Source organism: Dipodomys spectabilis, unplaced genomic scaffold, assembly GCF_019054845.1.
Source record: "Dipodomys spectabilis isolate Male_0828 unplaced genomic scaffold, ASM1905484v1 ptg000089l, whole genome shotgun sequence".
NCBI classification, from domain to species: Eukaryota; Metazoa; Chordata; class Mammalia; order Rodentia; family Heteromyidae; genus Dipodomys; species Dipodomys spectabilis.
The window spans coordinates 14,332,378-14,351,850 of NW_024870766.1; the positions used below are offsets into that span (position 1 = coordinate 14,332,378).

Sequence of the window (19,473 nt, forward strand, 5' to 3'; positions counted from 1 at the left end):
CCCTTGTACCTTGACACAGCTCAAAACTCCAGTGCCAGGATCATCAGAATTTTGGCATTTGCTAAAGGGGAAAGTTTCACTCAACAAAGTCGGAATTCCTTTTAGAGTTCTTCATTCCGTACTAATGGGGGCTGAAGTTGTCCAGAGGAACCATTCCCCATTTACTAGACACAGTGATATGAAAGTGAGAAGATAGGACAAGTATCATTGTGATGGTCAAATATATGGTGGCACAATTGTTCTAGACATCAAGAGGATGTCGCCTCTTATTTGCGTTTCCTGTATACATGATCTAGAGTCTCCAAGCTGAAAGTGACCTAAAGAGGAGATTACCATGAGCAATTATAACCAACTTGTGGAAGTTGGACTTGTGATGGGGCACTATCTTTCATCTCCCATCCCTCTTTGCCCTTCCTCCCCTGGGAACAGTACAAATATCTGCTGTGAGTTTACAAGCCTGCTCCATTACCTCCAGACTCCACGCTTAGCAAACTCTCCATGTTTCTCATATCCACTATGATAGATGCCAGAATCAACTAAGTTCAAAAGCCAGTTCTGTCTTTACTTTTCCATCTTCCTTTACTACTCAACATGAATTGGCTACTAATAGAAACCAAATTCTTCTACGTTCTCCCATCTTTAAAATGGGAATGGTTATACAGTTTATAAAGGATAACAAAAAAAATGGTGTAATCTAATTAATGGCTCTTTTTTTTAGTTTTTTTTTTATTGTTCATTGAATCAAAAAGACCTTGGTTATATGTGCACATTTGGTCATAGAAGCAATTGTATATTTTGTACTGTATGTATATATGTGTGTACACATATGTATATATATGTACATATATATACACATATATATGCATCGTACTTAAGGGCTTAACTCAGCTTTCTAGAAAAGAGAATAACTGTCAAATAAAAAACACACCTGACCATCAGTCAATGAATCACTTTCTAATATACCTACAAGTATATATTCATATGCCTTCATCTTTTTGAGATCTTTTTATGTCTCCTGGGGATTCTCCTCTGAAATCATATCCTAATTTCCAAAACTATCCTTTTAAGCAAATGGAATTTTCTTTAATACCTGCTTGTATCTATTCTAATACTGTCTTTAAACTACTGAGACCCAGAAATCACTAAGCATTTCTTAAACAAAGATCATTCAATACATATTCCTCCAGGTTGCTGATCAGCCACTAACATTCTAACAGTGGGTATGATATTTTCCCTAGAAGGCCCAGGAAAGGAAAGAGTGGAGGAGCACAGGAAATAATCTCCTCAGAAAGTCAAAAAATTTCTTGACGGTTCAGTTTATTCTAGAGCTAAAGGAAATCCAATTCAGGAATGTTTCTTAGTTATAGGTACATTTCAGTTCATTTAGCTGATTTTAGAAAAGTATCTATGCTCTCCTTTATTTTTGAGTGCACTAATGAAGTTATTATCTATAGTAGCTTCCACATTTCAAGAATGTTTGGGCTGTGAGTTCGTCTTAGCCCAGGTGAATTTCTACCCAAAAGTTGTGAATTAACTGAGGGAGTTTGTGAGAACACAAACACTTCACTTAAATCCTAACTAAGAAAAGTTTAAAATCTATATTTTCTAATTTTTACTGTTTCAACAGAGACATCTATTAGGGACAAGTTGATAATCTGTACACACTCACTAATACACAGCCCTGTCTCTATACTGGATCTATCAAGCCATACACAGATACTGCTTAATTATTAGGTAGTACTTTAGTAGGTAATTCCAAGTTTTGGCATCTGTTCTTTCTCACTTCTGGAGTAATCAAAAGTAAATAGCTCAAAGTCACAGCCAAGATTCTTGAAGCATTCTGAAAGCTCTCGAGGAAATTAAAAAATTATAGACGCATCGATATATTCACTCAGAATATTCATGTGTTCTTCCTGCCTATGTGAATACCCTAGGAATGTCCTTGGTTGCCCACTGTTATTCCACTGACCAACTGACTTTGGAAGCACCACTTCTTTCTTTGCTACCATGTTATCACAGCCTGCCTGTTCTTCATTGACTCTAACAGCATTCCCATTACTCACTTCCACAAAATTAATTTATCATCAGTGTGTTCAGTTACTCAGGGCTGGGAAAGAGGCAGGATTCATTACTCAATGGGATCTTCTTTATGCCAGGTCCAGATTATAAGGAATTGGATGTTCATCTTCGAAGGATGGAGTCTGGATTTGGCTTCCGCATCCTCGGGGGAGATGAGCCTGGACAGCCTGTAAGTTAAATTCACTTTATTTCCATACTTCGGCTCATTTGGAAATGTCTTAGGAGTGTCAAATGAAAAATGTTGAAGTCAGTTTGTTTCTTGCTATTCTCTTTTAAAAGGTCTCACCATATACAAGTGTCTCCAATATTTCATCATAAATCACATTAGGAGAGGTACATTACTTCTTTCTTAAAATGGATTGGATTCTTTTTATTTCAAATATGGCATTGGAAAGTTGTTCTCTCTGAGAGGCAGCTCAAGGGTAGATATACAGCACATCAGAAGATACATATCAAGAGATGATTTGGGACTGCACCATTTTGTTTATTTGCAGCCAAAAAAGAAAAAAAAGAAAAGAAAAAGGCAAAACATGGGGAGGGATAAGTAGATGTAAAATCAGGTTCAGTGCTGAAATAAAATGTCTTACTAATTGAATTAAGGGACTACAATGAGAAGATATTCAGGAAGTCAACTTCAACTAGCTCTGGAGAAGCCTTTCTATGACTATATACATACGTGTATATATCCAGAATGAAAGCCTAAAGTAGCAATAGTTATTGATACACAAGGAATATACCAAAACTAGATTTAAGAGAATATATTAAAATGACAGCTATAAAACACTTACTGTAAAAGATCTATCATAACTAATACCTAATGTACAGTGAAACTGACATTTATGTAAGTTTTGAATAAATAAAGTCTTGGAGCTGTTTATTCTAGTATCTCTGCCTACCTCCTCATTCCAGTAAGAGACTTCTCTTCTATACCTCAATTTCCTCAACTACAAGACAATAGTCCTTTCTCTGGAGTGACTTTGAGAAGTAGATAAGGTGCTAAAGCTCTCAGTATTATATCTGGATCATATGACATACTGCATAAATGTTTGTTATCATCAACTTGGTCTATCATGTTAATAGACTGTTTCCCCAAAGTAAAAACAAATCTGATGAACAGACATCTCAAGGATAAATAAAGGTCAGTCTACACTAAAAAAAAAAAGTCAGTCTAACAAATGAAAGGAACTCATAATAATTAAAACTGCTCCAAGATGAAATGGTAGAGAGTAAGCTCCCTCACACAGTAAGTATTCAAGCAGTGTCCATGAGAACCTGACAGGAACCCATGAGAGGCTTCCTCAGTCAGTCAAGAAGAGTCAGGCTGGATATCTGATGAAGGCTCTCGCTACAAGGGAAAGCAATACAGAACAAAGACGTATTTCCCAATCCCAGGAATAAAATCTGACCACAATCAGCCAGCATGCTACTATGTTCCTCTTCGTAACCCTGTTCCTCTCTCCTTGTCACCTGATTCAGAGATTCTCTGTTACCCGTTCAGCCCTCCAGCTACATTCCCTTCTGAACAGAGTCTGGAAACTGAAAACCTAGAGAACTGAAAACACTATACATTTCTTAATACATGTAAACTTAATATTGCCTTATGTCCCAAACCTCCTGGCCTCCAATGAATATCTGGCGTGGCTTTCCCATAGGATACTCTAACTAATGCACTTTTATATCTACATGTCTTTGTTGGATCCCCAGGATTTTTAAGTTCTTCTAAGCACAGACTTTATCTCTGTGTTGTATTTAATAGTTTATAACTTTTAAAATGTGCCATTGTTTAGAGTTAGCTTAATTTGAGGTCCTCCAGTTCTTCGGATCCCAACATCTGCCTGAGTTCCTGAGAGCAACTAAAAGTTCCTGTGAACTCTCAGGAAAGAAGCTGCCATTGCACTCATACTACACACCCGCTGTGATGTGGAGGTCCTTGGCTCACTGTGCCTGGTTACCAACTTTTTGAGTCCAGTGAGACAGACTATCCATATATGCAAGCTACATGAAGACAGTTTGTTATTTGCAGGTAGGCAGCAAAGGACAACAGAAGCTTAAGATTCATTGAGAGCTGGTCCTCTAAGGCTCAGAATAATTTCTCAGAACAAATAGTATCCCAACTTTCATGCATCATAACTGAGGAACCCCCAAAATTGGTCCATTGTGAGATTTACAGACCAGAGTAATAAGTATCACTGGGCTATACAATTGAATCATTCTGTTTATACTGGTGACTGGTACAGAGCCCAGGTTGTTTCCCTTCTTATCTAGAATGGTACAGTCTCAGAATATTCTACAGTTGTTCCTGAGAATTACAAACAAGAAAAGGGAGAGTTGGGGCAGTCCAGGGCCAGTGGAGAACTGTGTGGTAATCACAGCATTCTTTAGAAGCCAGAGAAGTATTACGATTATAATTTTGTTACAGTGAAAACCAGCTCAAAGAAGACCTATCTAGGACAAATTCCAAAGAAATTTCAAATGTGAAGCTTTCCTTATCCTCAGGTTACCCTAGAGCAATGACCTACCCTATCTATATTGCTAACCAGAAAGGCTCATTCAAATGTGGGATCTAGGGTGTTTATTGGGGTTTATGACATGGACATGAGTAACTGAATCATTGCCCACATGAATCTTTAGTCTTCCTTTTTTGCCGTAGATCGGATTAATAAAACATTGCTCAAAGGCCCAATCCTCTAGTTACTTGATTGATATTTCTGATAAAGGTAGCCCTCACTCTAAGCTAGTGTGTATGGCCCCATCCTGACCATCTTAGCATAAACCATAGCAGGTATAGCCTGAAGAGTTCACCACAGACAGCAAGGGAGTTTACCTAGCAGGAACTAGGGACAATGATCAGACTTCTCTTTAAACAAAATCCAAATTCCAAATTAATAATAATGTCATAGAAGATACCAAATAATGAAACATAATTAAAAACAAGCTCAAAATTTAAAACTGCTGAAATATAATTTTATTGCATTTGTGCACTACTGAGCAAGAACTTAAAAAATTGCAGGAGATAGAAGGATAAACTCAAATCGAATCCAATGCACTTATACTAGCATAATACCTCAAGTTTACTAAAGTAAGGAGTTTCTAAACAGACAGATGAGTTTCCTCTTCTAGAATATTCTAAAATGCTTTTTTATCCCCTCATAACAATATGTGAGTCAAGAACTGTGATTTTAATAGTGGTCATATTTTCCAACCTTAATACAGAACCTGATACAAATAAATACATGTAAAATGGAAGAGGATACTTGTTTCCAATATGAAACTGTCAACTGAGCCTCTCAAAACAAATAATGATCTGGAGTGTGCATTTTCTGAGGCCAATCGATTCTCTAGAATCAAAGAAGCCCAAGATGAGGTCTCAGCAATATGTTTGATGAACTTCCCAGTGTGTGTGTGCCTGTGTGTGTGTCAGTGTCTATGTGTTTATGTTTGTCTGTGTCTGTTTTGTGTGTGTGTGTGTATGTGTGTGTGTGTCTGTGTTTGTATCTGTTTGTGAGTCCTAGGGCTTGAACTCAGGGCCTAGCCATTATCCCAGAACTGCATTTACTCAAGGGTAGCTCTCCACTACATAAGCTACAGCTCCACTTCCAGCTTTTTTTGTTTTTGCTTTTGTTTTTGTTTTGAGTAGTTTATTGAATGGAGATGAGTGTCTCATAGTCTTTCCTACCTATGGTCTTCACACCATAATCCACAGATCTCAGCCTCCTAAATAGATTGGATTATAGACCTGAGCTACTTGTAGCTGGCTCCCCCATATTTTTAAGTGTCTGAGAACTGGCATTTCACATCTTTAAAACATGGATTTCCATCTTCTTTTGAAAAATGGACTTCACACCATTGAGCTTGCCTTTCTTCATAATTACAAGTAGCTGGAGATAAGTAGTGATCCTTTTAGACTGAGCCTGACCCCAACTCCCCCAAGTCCCCCTGCCTGGGTTATTTACACTACTATTTTTCAGACTCCTACCTCCAAAAGATTAGATGGAAAGCAATTGAGAAGATGAAAGAGTAGGCCAAATGAACATCCAATCATGACCAGATCATAATCTTTATAGGCCCTAGGCACTAAAAATAATGTCATTTTAATTCTAAGATACCTGTAATTCCCTTTGCCCATACATACAAATGCCATAAAAAGTTGCCACAAAAGAAATAGAAGGCAAAAGCAACAAAGTTCTACTTTTTCTTCTAATGTATACTTTCACATAGATTTTGAAGTATGATATTCTTAACATTGGCCCTAGATTCATGATTGCTAGTTTAGAAGATAAACCAACCCTCCACTTAGTTAATGTCACCTTCGGCTGTCCCCTTCCTCAGACCTGACTCTGTTTGGAAGATACAGCCTGATTGAGCCATAGGGAGGGTCTAGTCATGGCTAGCTCAAGAAGGAGGTGGTCTCAAGAGAGAGAAGTCCTCCCAGACATTACCTGACATAGAAGGAAAAGAATTATCAAAATAAAACCCATATTGCTCAATGTGAAGTTCAGGTGTGTATATACTACCTTGGGATGTCTTTCTGCCGGTTTTATATAGCACTTCCTATGTTCCCAACCCTCTCAAGTATTGTCTTTGCATTCCTAAATCCTTTCTCCCCTTCAGTGGGTAGTCATCAGGTATTTATTATAAGTCTCCTCGGATTACATGGATTGCTGGTTATCTTTATTGTGTCTGTTTAGATTTATTCTTGTTTATTTCTTCATTTGAATGATTTAAGATACACTCGGGCTGCAAGTTACAGTTTTAATGCTAAAACCATAAAATACAAGCCTTAACTCTCCCTGACACAAGGAAAGTAAGAAAACAAGACTTGAAAAGCAGAACACTGCCTCTCAGAGTGGCCATGTCAGGAAGGTGTGTCTACTGTAAGATCTCCCGTTAGCCTTACCTTCCTGCTTTTCTGCATCCTAAGCCCAGACACAACATACAAAACAAAGGCTCTACCCTCCTTTAATTGCTGGGTGTGCTACAAAAGTTTTGGAGTGTAAACTCACTTGGTTTCAAGACTCCAGGAGGTCTCATAGATTACAGCAAACAGGTTTCTGCCTCTCTATATATGAAATGGTATTGATGTCCCAGGGTGCACATTAAACATGACAACTTTGCTTTTGGCAAACAATGAACAGCAGGGCTCCAGCTCAAGCAAAGCATAGGGGCATTTTTCTTGCAAAAGGAAATACTTTTCACCGTTAAATAACAATAGAAATAGAAAGAAATGAAAAATTGCCAGAAAGGAACAAAAATGAGATTTCCAGCTGTGCGCTGAAGAGATGGAAAAGCATCAAGATAGAAAGATCTAGAAAACACCACTTTAAAGAAAAGCTTATATGGAGAATAACCACTCCAAAAAAAAAAAAAAAAAGACAATATGGCAGAACTTAGTGTAGCAGTCTGGTGTAAACTCATGGAGATATTTCATAAGGAGAGGGCCCAGGGTTGCACTCAGGCAAATGGGGTTGTACTAACTCTGGGTAGATAGTGCAGGAAACATGTAAAAGAAGGAGAGGGTCTAGAAAAATGGTTTGGGTTTTGTTTGTATCTTGTTTGTTTTGGTTTTCTTTTCAGCATCCTCCTCTGTGCTGGCTTACTGAAGTACCAACCACTTGAATGTGAATTGCTGTTATTTCACATCGAATACTTTGTTTTGTTCTGTGGCTCAAAGCCTGAGATTAAATGGAGCTGTGGAATTGTTTTGTCTCTTTGGTTTCCTACAGGAGGCATTGAAAAAGACAGGGCCATAGGTTAGTCATTTGTGGGGACACAGAACCTTTTTGCCACCAGATCTGCCTTTAAGGCCAGAGCCATTGGGATGGGATAAAAAGTAACTCTGAGAGTGCAAAGAGAAAACTGGAGAAGGGGCACTGAGGCTGATGCTATTGTCTAGAGAAAGCGATAGTCCAGAGAAAGCTAGAGAATGGAGCAAGAGTTGGATTGGCTAAGCTGACTCTTCACCAGTGTAGCCAAGGGTACACAAAGGTCAGCAAGACCAGAAGGAAAATGTGACCTTGGAGAAAGGGAATCCGAACAAGCACCTTCAGCAGATCTGGAAGATAGCTGGTCTGATAGGTCAAGGAACTTAGATCCGTACTTAGAGAAACTTGGATGTGATTAGTGGGACCAGATCCTGTGACCATCAGACCCTAGGGAAACCTACTCAAAGTTCAGTGTGTAATTGATTCATGGACAATTAGCATCAATTAACTTCTAGGAGCTTGTTAGAACACATGCAGAATCAGACTCTCAGATTAGACCCAGCACTGTTATAACAAACATCCCCATGCAAAGTTAGTATATCCCAAAGTGGGAGAACTACTACCTTGAAAAGCTACCTGCCCTGAAGCACATTCTCAGCAGCTTTGAAAAGTATGGAAACTTACACAATGCGAAGCCAACATGAATTACAGTGCTAAAGGGAATCTTAGATTATCCAGTCCCTGCAGTTAGGTGGCAAATGGAAAACAATAGAATATGTCAAGTATACAAATCATATTTGACGTAAAGCAAAAAAAATTGGTTATTTTTTTCTGAAGAAAGACACACATAGAGCTATCTCTGTGTCACCAATGAAATATACAGCACCAAAGATAAAAACTGCCAAAGGCTAAACATGAGAGCGGTAAGCACTGCCAGTGTGAGTGAATGGTCAGTTTCTGCCCAGCAAAGTGAGAGATTCCTGATGCATGGGGGAAAATACCATGAACCTAAGGGACAAGCACCTCTACTGCCACATCACACACAGCTCAAATCTAAAACTATCACAGCCTGGAAAGAGAAAGCAATCACTTTCATAACCTTGTTCCATTTGAGGGGCTTTATCATCTCTGTAGGCACAGCCTTCAACTGTAGTGACTTGCAGCACCTGACCTCGCAGGCACCTCACATGATAAATCTGTGATCACAAACTTTTTAAAAGCAAAGTACAGAATAGATTATCTCATGTATATCATACTAAATAAGACTCTAGACTAAATTATATTGTCCTATCAACGTTTATTTAGATACACAGTTGAAGTATTTGTTGAATATGCTGTGTAGCAATAAATATGTTAGATTTGAAAGGACCAAGTCGAGGAAGGTTTGAAGATTAAAAAGCTTCAACTTGCTGGACACCAGTGGCTCACACCTATAAACCTAGCTACTCAGAAAGCTGAGATGTGAGGATCACAGTCCAAAGCCAGCTCTGGAGTGAAAATTCATGAGCCTCTTATTTCCCATTAACCACTAACAACAAAAAATGCTGCAGGCGGGGGGGGGGGGGGGGGGGGGGGGGCCAGGGGGACGGGGGAGGGGAGGAATGGGAGTGGTGGGGGAGGAAAGGGATGGTAGGAGAGAAACAAAAGAGGAGGTAACAATGTTTGACAAGAAATGTACTTATTACCTTACTCATGTAACTGTAACCCCCTCTGTACAGCATCTTTACAATAAAATAAAATTTAAAAAATAAAAATTAAAAAAAAGTTGAAGTGAAGCTGTGGCTTGAGTAATAGTGTTAAACTTGAACACAAAACCTCAGGGATAGTGCCTAAGCCCTGAATTTGAGCCCCAGGACTGGCACCAAAAAAAAAAAAAGCTTCAAATTGTTTTTTTAATGTGTCCAGTGAACTTCAGACTTTGTTCACATATCAGTTTCTCAAAGAGGCCAATGCAACCCAACTCTAACACTGCCTTGCTGTTTTTTTCCCAAACATACCTCTAGGACACTACATAGTTTGCATTACTATATGATTACACAAGTATAATTTATATAGGAAATGTAATATACTTTTTACAATTATCATCTGACCACTAGAATAGAATTTCTATGGGGAGAAGATTTTTGTTATTATTCACTAATGGATTCCTAGAACTTAAAAGTATCAACAAATAATTTGTTGAGTGAGGATGAGCGAAGTAGCTCATATCCACAGCAAGATGGAAGGAAAGCAGATGTTTTTATCCGCACCTTATTTTTTATTTATTTACGTATTTATTTATTTTTAGATTTTGAAAGTTTCATTGTAAAGGTGATGTGTAGAGGGGTTACAGTGACATCAGTCAGGTCATGAGTATATTTCCTTTTGAACAATGTCACCCTCTCCCTCATTCTCTCACAGATTTTCCCCTCCTAACTTCCCTCCCCTCAAATTTGTTTAGTTCATTTCCAACATAGTGTCTAGTGGATTTTACTGCTGAATTGGTTTACCTTCTGTCCCACAGTTTCTTTGCTTACCCTTCCCCTCACCAAATCAATAAACTTATATACAAAACAAAGGATAGAGAAATCAAAAACAAGGACAGACGGGAATAAACCAAAGAAAGAAAGAAGAACTACAAACAGTGCAATTTAAAAACCTCTTGTTTCCATTTCTTGGAGTTTATTTCCATTAGCATCATTTTATAAGAATGCAGCTTGCAATAGCTTCTATAGTACAAGTTGCCTTATTACCCTTAGCTTGTGTAATGCCTTTCATGACACATCACACCAGGAATCATGTTCCAGAAAGCTTTGTGTGATGCCCTAAATTTGAGGTATGTGTCTCATATATGTGCTCTTTTAGTCTATATTTTCATATACTTTCTTAATATACATTTTTATTGTAAAGATACTGTACAGAGGGGTTACAGTTACATGATTAAGGTAATGAGTATGTTTCCTATCAAACATTGTTACCCCCTCCTTTGTTTTTTCCCTATCATCCCTTCCTTCCCCAACTTCTCCCTCCTCCCCTCCAAAGTTTTAAAGTTCATTTTCAACATAGTGTTTTGTACATCTCATTGTTACAATTGGTCAACCTGTATCCTTGTGTCAGCATTTTGTTATTTCCTTTCCCCTCCCCAAATTACAAAAAGGCGGGAAGAACATACAAAGAAACAAAAGAAAATCACATAGTACATTATAACTACATTAAAAACAATAGCAAGAAAGATAGAACCCCTTGTGTCCCTATCTTGGGGTTCATTTAGCTTAGCATCATCTTATACGTACATAGCTTTTGACCTTTTCTGCTTGTCCTAGACATATACTAGTTTGCAAATAAAGGAAACCATGGGACCTATGTTTCTTTGGGCCTGGCTTACTTCACTTAATATAATTTTTTCGAAGTCTTTCCATTTCCTAACAAATGGGGCAGTGTCATTCTTTCTGATGGAGGCATAGAATTGCATTGTGTCTGTCTGTGTGTGTGTGTGTGTGTGTCTGTGTGTGTGTGTGTGTGTGTGTGTATACATACCACATTTTCTTCATCAATTCATCTACTGAGGGGCATCTGGGTTGGTTCCATATCTTAGCTATGGTGAATAATGTTGCAATAATCATAGTTGTCAGCATCTTCTTTTAATGAATGTCATTAAACTACTAGCACAGAATGTAACTTCAAGAATGTCAGTATATCTTTGCTATTTCCTCATTGAAAAGAGGAACAGGAGTTTTCCAATGTGAAACTTCATACATATCTTTACTATTTTTGTACAGGGCTCAATTGCAGCTCTGACTCTCTCAGTCCTAATTTCTTTTCTTTTCTTTTTTTTTTTTTTTGGGGGGGGGGTCCGGTTGTGGGGCCTGAACTCTGGGCCTGGGCACTGTCCCTCAGCTCTTCAGCTCAAGGCTAGTGCTCTACCACTTGAGCCACAGCGTCACTTCCGGCTTTTTTTCTTTCTGCTTATGTGGTGCTGAGGAATCCAACCCAGGGCCTCAGGCATGCAAGGCAAGCAAGCACTCTACCACTGAGCCACCTTCCCAGCCCCCTCCTAATTTCTTTTTTATTACTTTCATCAGTGAAAATCAGAACTACACCTTAAAACTGATAATTAACCAGCCAGAAAGTTCACAAACAAATGTCTTGTCTATCACTACTTTAAATTTTCCCAGTTCAGTACAAAGGAAATGTAAAGGATTGAAGCATTTTCTTTAGACTAAGCTAACTAAATGTAGCTCTTCATGAAGCAGTAGAGAAACATAAATATTCGTTTCTACACATAAATATGGCTTCTGCACAGGCATTTACAAACTCTTTGAGGCATCCCCTAGTGGGTTGAACCTTTTGAAGAATAGATTGGAACATCTTTAGTAGGAAATTCATAAGTTCAGGTTGGCATGACAATAAGGGAAAATGGAGTATGCCCAATCCTAGGCTATAGAAAATGGGTACAGTGGATTGTGGGGAAAGAACCACACTGTGCCACTAATCTAAGGTAGGACCGTTCCTGTGATGGCAGTAATGAATTATTTACATTTATCAAAATACAAGTATTCAACAGAGAAACAAGTCTTTTCCTCATCTTTCAGGTATAGAAGGGAACAATAATGTAGGGAATTGTTGTTCCTCAAGAGAAAGATAGCTAATAAATGTGTCAAGACGGCAAAATTCTTTAAACTGTGTCTTTGCCTATACCTAAAACATCCTGAGCATTCAGATCCAGCCGTTCTAATGACCAGCCACACTATGAACAATATGACTAAGTATAGAGGAGTCATTCTGCTGCCCAGACTGAAGACAAGTAAGCCAGAATGGAGCAGTTCTGCAAGTTGGATCAATTCTACAGATCTGGGACTTGAAAGAAATTATTATGCCTGAAAGAAATAACTAGTATGTGTCTAGGACAAGCAGAAGAGGTCAAAAGCTATGTACTTATAAGCTATGACCATATAAGATGATGCTAAGTGAAATGAACCCCACAATAGGGACACAAGAGCCTTTATCTTTCTTGCTGTTGTTTTTAATGTACTATGTGATTTTTTTTGTTTCTGTATAACCCCTGTCTTCACTGTATTTGATTCCGGTGCCCTGCATGTTGTAAATATATTTTTCTAATTTGGGGAGGGGAAGGGAAATAACAAAATGCTGAAACAAGGATACAGGTTGACCCATTATAACATTGAAATGTACAAGACACTATGTTGAAAATGAATTTTACAACTTTGGTGGGGAAGTGGGGGAGGGAGGAGCTGGGGAGGTGAGGAGGGAATGGGTGGTAAGAGAAAATCAAAGGAGGGGGTAACAATGCTTGATAAGAAATGGACTTGTTACCTCACTCATATAACTGTAACCCTTCTGTACAGTATCTTGACAATAAAAATATATATTAAAAAACAAAAAAAATCAAATTGTGAGCAAAAGATCACTTTATTATAAGGCTTTCAAACTTAGAAATATTGTCCAGGCTAAGGGTAACCACTGCCTTCAGATGCTACATGGCTCAGCCAGGGAAAAGGGACTCGTGGGTGATCTGAAAAATTGCTCTGCAGATAAAACAGAGGCAAAATATTTACTAGTATTGCTCTTTGAGAATGAAAACAGCCTTGGTCATGGACACTAAGATGAGTGCTTCTACTGGGTAGGAACCCATTTGTTGCCTTTCATTACAGTCCTTGTTCAGGGAATTAAAGCATAGCCCACAGTTCCCAGATGCGTGCCTTCTGGTATTGTAGCCATCTACACCGTAAGGCACACTTCAGGGCATTGGCATAGGACTGGGAATGTCCTGTGTGCCGACGACAATGCTCCAAGGAAATGTTCAAAGGAATGAGAAACAAACTGAAGAAGGTTTGACTCACAATTTGTGAGTCAGTCAACTGGCCAGAAAGAGCCAGCTCTGAGGTTGTTTTTTTTTCTTCCTCTTTCTTGCTTTTTAGCCTTTCAAAGCAAAGCCAAACACACACACACACACACACACACACACACACACACACACACACACACACAGAGGCCATAAACTTTTCTTAGGATTTAATAATGTATAACAGCTATGTTCCTCTGGACATTTTTTGAACACTCACTACATGAACATTTAACTCAAAACAAGTTAAACTGCTTCTTCTCATAAATGATTTACATTCAATTTTTCTAATAATCTTATAGAACAGGTACTATTATAATTTTCTCCATTCTACATATGAGGAAACTGAAGATCTCAGAGATGAAGAAGACTTACCCTAGAACCAGAACCAAGACTGGAACCCCCACCTTGTTTCAAGGCAGGGTTCATATGTGGCAATCAATTAGCATCAGATTATTTTGCATCACAGTGCTCCTTGAGGAAGCAAATGTCCTCTGTACTATGTGACAACTATTTGTGTCTTTGAGACATTCATGTCTCTAGAAGGAATAATCAAGCCATTCACCAATGGCTCACACCTCTATTCCTAGCCATGCAGGAGGCTGAGATCTGAGCATCAAGGCCTGAAGCCAGCCTGGGTAGACAATTCCAAGAGACACTTACCACCAATGAACCAGCAAAATCCTGAAACTGAAGGTATGGCTCAAGCAGTAGACCAATCACCATGAGCTATGCTGACCATGAGCGAGAGCGCCCAAGGTCCTGAATTCAAATCTAAGTAATAGCAGAACAAAAACAAAGTCATCCTTCTAGCCTCATTTTTCATGTTTCAAATGTGTACTTATGGAGTTGGACGTTTGAAATTCACATGTCCTTTCCTCACTGCTTTTCTAGATTTTGATAGGAGCGGTCATTGCCATGGGCTCAGCCGACAGAGATGGCCGCTTACACCCAGGAGATGAGCTGGTGTATGTGGACGGGATTCCAGTGGCTGGCAAGACCCACCGCTATGTGATCGACCTCATGCACCACGCAGCCCGCAATGGGCAGGTCAACCTCACTGTGAGAAGAAAGGTGCTCTGTGGAGGTAGGTATATGACGCAGGAGGCAAGGCTTGGGAGTTAGGTGGTCCAATGTTTCTGTGAAACACAGAAACACACTTCTAAGTCCGTTTCTGTATTATATAAGGGAAGAAGCAACCTAGATATTCCTAAAGAACTGACTGATTTTGGAAGTGCAGACTTTCACCCCACTAGTACAAAAATCTGGTCTTTGAAGCCTACATTTCAAATGGAGTCATTAAAAATTTCTAGTGAAGCCTGGGGCTAATATCAGATACGTATGCTTTTTGCTTTTTGTCAGATGGTAGTTATGAAAGCAGTGTTACAGTCATGGAAAAATATGCTTTTTAAAAATATTCCGCATTGCATTTACAAACAACAACCAAAAACACACATACACACAGAATTTTGATACCATAATAATGGTGTACCAGGAAGGAAAATTAACTTTCATTGTTGAGCCTGATAAAAGGTAATAATAAAACTGTCGCCCCATGTAGAAAAATACAGCTCTGACTCTGGGAAGACATAATTCTTATAGCTCCAAATTTATGAAACAGATATATTAGAAGTGATTATTCCCTTTACACCTATTTTCTTAGCTTCATAAGAGACTCCAGCAAAGACATACTTTTAAAAGTCAGCTCATATATTCATAATATATCTAATTTGTGTCTCTTACCATCTCAACTCAAAAAAGTAATATGATTTTAAGAAATATGTCTATTACAAGCACCATTATATATAATCTGGAAATGAAGTAAATTTGAGAATGTAAATTTTTTTCCCTAACAATTTCCCATGCTCTAAAAATACTGTGGTCCTGTCCAACCCAGGATCAGGATCGAATGAAATTCCCGTCACCTGCTATCCCAGAGTGGCTTCTCTACCCAGTCCCTCAACATCCTCATACAGACCCAGCAATTCTAGAATTAGGAAGGATCTTTCCAATCTGAGTTCCTTCCCATTACAGATTACAATTGGTCCCCAGAGAATGTGTATCTTGCCTAGTATTCCACAGTGAATTAGTGATAACCCAGAAATTGATATTGTGTGTGTGTGTGTGTGTGCGTGTGTGTGTGTGTGTGTGTGTGTGTGTGTGTGTGTGTGTGTATGCACATGCACACTGGTCCTAGAGCTTGAACTCAGGGGCTGGGCACTATCCTTGAGCTTATTTTCCTCAAGGTTATCACACTACCATTTGAGCCACAGCTTCACTTTTGGCTTTGTGTGTGGTTAATTAGAGTATCATGAACTTTCCTTCCCTAGCTGGCTTCAAACATCAGTTCTCAGATCTCAGTCTCCTGAGTAGCTAGGATTACAGGTGTGAGCCACCAGAGCCCCGCTTGGTTTGTTATGCTACATTCAGCTGCCTCCCTATTTTAAGACATGATTCCCACTCCCAATGAATTTGAACACTAATTTTTAATAAATGGCACTCCATTTATAGGATCTTCCATTAATGGATCTTACATATTGCATATAATATTGGAATTTTTTAAGGGAGCTACCTGCTGATCACAGGATATAAGTGACTGAAAGAAATAAGATTTATCACTTGGACTAAATATCCTTTCCTTTTGAGTCCTCTAGGAACTAGAGTTAAGCAAGGGCAATCATTTAAAAGGGCAAGTCAGAAGAATTGTCAGTCCTCACCAGTACAGATACAGACTGCTGTATATCTTGTATTGGATGGAGGTTTTACTAAGAGGTGCCGTTTGTCTTCAGAAATCCCTGGCATAGCACTTGACCCAAAGAAGTAAAACACATTGAATTATGGCTTATCCTTGGGCAAAATGCCAGGAGGAAGATCATGCTTCCTTGGTTAACATTTAACTGTCTTTCTCCCTGAAGAGTGCTTTTCTTTTAATAGCAAATTTACTGTACTATAGGTTCTGTAGCCTAAAGATAAATTAAAAAGATACCTGATTTACAAGGAAATATATTGCAAAGTGCAAAACCAATGCACTAACATAATTTCATGCTCCCCTTGCCACTGGCTGATTATTGCAAATTAAATTTTGTTCTAATCAACCCAAGCTGTTGGGGAAGATGCCAAATGCTGCACAAAGGTATTCTTCCAATTTGTAAGTCACATGACTGCTCTAAAGCTGCTCTTCACTACAGTTCTTACCAACTTTAGACTGTTAGGCTTTTGAGTGCAATTGAAATATATTTAATTTTTTTAAAAAAATGTTCTGCTACAGACTGCTCATTCACACCAGGAGATATTCCAAGTTAATTCAGTTAAATCAGTTTTGAAAATGATCAAGTTCAGCAAAAGGATATTTTGAGAGCAAATAATATGCCTAAAAACAAAATGGAAGAGATTTAATTTAATTTAATTTTGTTGTAAAGGTGATGTACAGAGGGGTTACAGTTACATAAGTAAGGTAATGAGTACATTTCTTGTCAAACATTGTTACCCCTCCCTATTTTTTTCCACTATCCCTCCCACTGACTCCCCCTCCCAAGTTGTAAAGCTCATTTCCAACCTAGTGTCTTGTGAGTATCACTGTTGCATTGGTTCACCCTTTGTCTTTGTTTTACCATGTTGTTATTCCTCTTCCTTCTCCAAATCAGACAAATGTATATACAAGACACAGGATACTAAAATCAAAAACAGTGGCAACAGGGGAAAAAGGAAAGAAAAAATGAATACAGTGTATTGAAAACAACATCAACAACAAAAAACCTATTGTTTCCATATCTTGGAGTTCATTTTGACTAGCATCATTTTATATGGTCACATGTACACAGCTATTGAGCTATTATGATCCTCTTCTAAGAGTATCCTAGACATATACTATTACAAATGAGGGGAACCATGGAGCCTATGTTTCTTTGGGTCTGGCTTACTTCACTTAATATAATTTTTCCCCAAGTCTTTCCATTTCCTAACAAATGGGGTGATGTCATTCTTTCTGATGGGAGCATAGAATCCCATTGTGTATATATTTTCTTGATCCATTCATCTACTGAGGGGCATCTGGGTTGGTTCCATATCTTAGCTATGGTAAATAATGGTTCAAGGAACATAGTTGTGATGGTAGCTTTTAGTGTGGCCTTGTTTGTGATCATTTGGGTAAATGCCCAGGAGTAGGACTGCTGGATCATAGGGTAGTTCTATGTTTAGTCTTTTGAAGAACCTCCATACGGCTTTCCAGAGTGGTTGAACAAGTTTACACTCCCACGAACAGCATAGTAGCCTTCCCTTTTGGCCACATCCTAGCCAGCACTGCTATTGTTTGTTTTATTGATAATGGCCATTCTAACTGGGGTGAGGAGGAATTTCAATATGGTTTTGATTTGCATTCCTTTTTTTTAATTGTACAGAGGGGTTATAATTACATGAGCAAGTTAATGAGTACATTTCTTATCAAGCATTGTTGCCTCCTCCTTTATTTCCCCTTCCCATCCCTTCCCAACCCCCGCCCCCCCCACCCCCGCCAAAGTTGTAAAGTTTGTTTTTTGACATAACATCTTGTATATCTCATTCTGCAATGGGTTAATCTGTATCCCTATTTAAACAATTTGTTTTTTCCCTTCCCCTCCACAAATTATATCAACATCAAATACAGCATTTCTTTTGCAATCAGAGATGTTGTACATTTCTTTTTTTGGTTTATTTTTTTCTTGTCCATCATGGGGTTTGAACCTGGGCACTGTCCCTCAGCTCTTCAGCTCAAGACTAGTGCTCTACCACTTTAGCCATAGCACCACTTCTGGTTTTTCTGGTGGTCTATTGGAGATAAGAGTCTCACGGACTTTCCTGCCTGGGCTGACCTTAAGCCACGTTCCTCAGATCTCAGCCTCCTGAGTAGTTAGGATTACAGGCATGAACCACCAGCACCCGGCAAATATTTCTTCATGTATCTATTGACTATTCTTATTTCCTCTCCAAAAAAGTCTCTTTTTAATTCTTTTTTTTGGGGGGAGGGGTTGGTCATAGGGCTTGAACTCTGGGCATGGGTGCTCTTCCTCAGCTCTTCAGCTCAAGGCTAGGGCTCTACCACTTGAGCCACAGCGCCACTTCTGGTTTTCTGGGGAGTTTCTTGCCTGGGCTAGCAAGAACCATGGTCCTCAGATCTTAGCCTCCTGAGTAGCTAGGATTAAAGGCATGAGCCACCAGCTCCCAGACTCTTTTTAATTCTTTAACCCACTTATTAATAGGGTGGTTGTTTCTTTGAGGATTTTTTTGTTGGGGGGTTTCATTTTTTGAGCCCTATATATATTTTTTATATAAAACCCTTGTCTGTTGTATCACTAGTGAAGGTCTTCTCCCAATCTGTTTATCTTGCTAACTTTGTCCTTTGCCATGTAGAAGCTCTACAGTTTAATTGGCATTTCTTTGATTTATTGTACTTCTGGATGTTTTGACCTGTGTCAAGGAGCCCTAACATATCTCATATCCCTTCCTGTAATATTTTCAGGGTCTCTGCTCTTACCTTGAGGTCTTTGATCCACTTGGAGTTGATTCTGGTGCAGGGTGATATATAAGGATCTAACATCAGTTTTCTACATGTGTATAGCCAATTCTGCCCCCACCATCTGTTGAAAGGCTATCTTTCTTCCATCTGATAATTTTGACTCCCTTATCAAAGATTAGGTGGAATCACATCTGAGTCCATAATTCTATTCTATTGGTTCCTTACTTAGTTGTTGTTTTTACCCCTCCCCCCAAGGACATTAAAAGAGTGCCTTTAATTATTATAGTGAAAATATAAATATTTATATGCTCAGTAGCTCAGCTTCAAGACGTTCTGTGTAATGACACATTAGTCTGAAT

At 38.7% G+C, this 19,473-nt stretch overlaps 1 protein-coding gene across 1 annotated transcript in view; it reads left to right on the plus strand.

Moving 5' to 3' along the window:
• Window positions 1-19,473, plus strand: part of Magi2 (membrane associated guanylate kinase, WW and PDZ domain containing 2) — a 1,359,346-nt gene that overhangs the window by 1,197,948 nt on the left and 141,925 nt on the right. Inside the window, exons 14-15 of the mRNA XM_042684528.1 lie at window positions 2,157-2,248; window positions 14,518-14,710. Of these exons, the coding sequence (XP_042540462.1) occupies window positions 2,157-2,248; window positions 14,518-14,710 (285 nt within the window). The remainder of the gene's footprint in view (window positions 1-2,156; window positions 2,249-14,517; window positions 14,711-19,473) is intronic.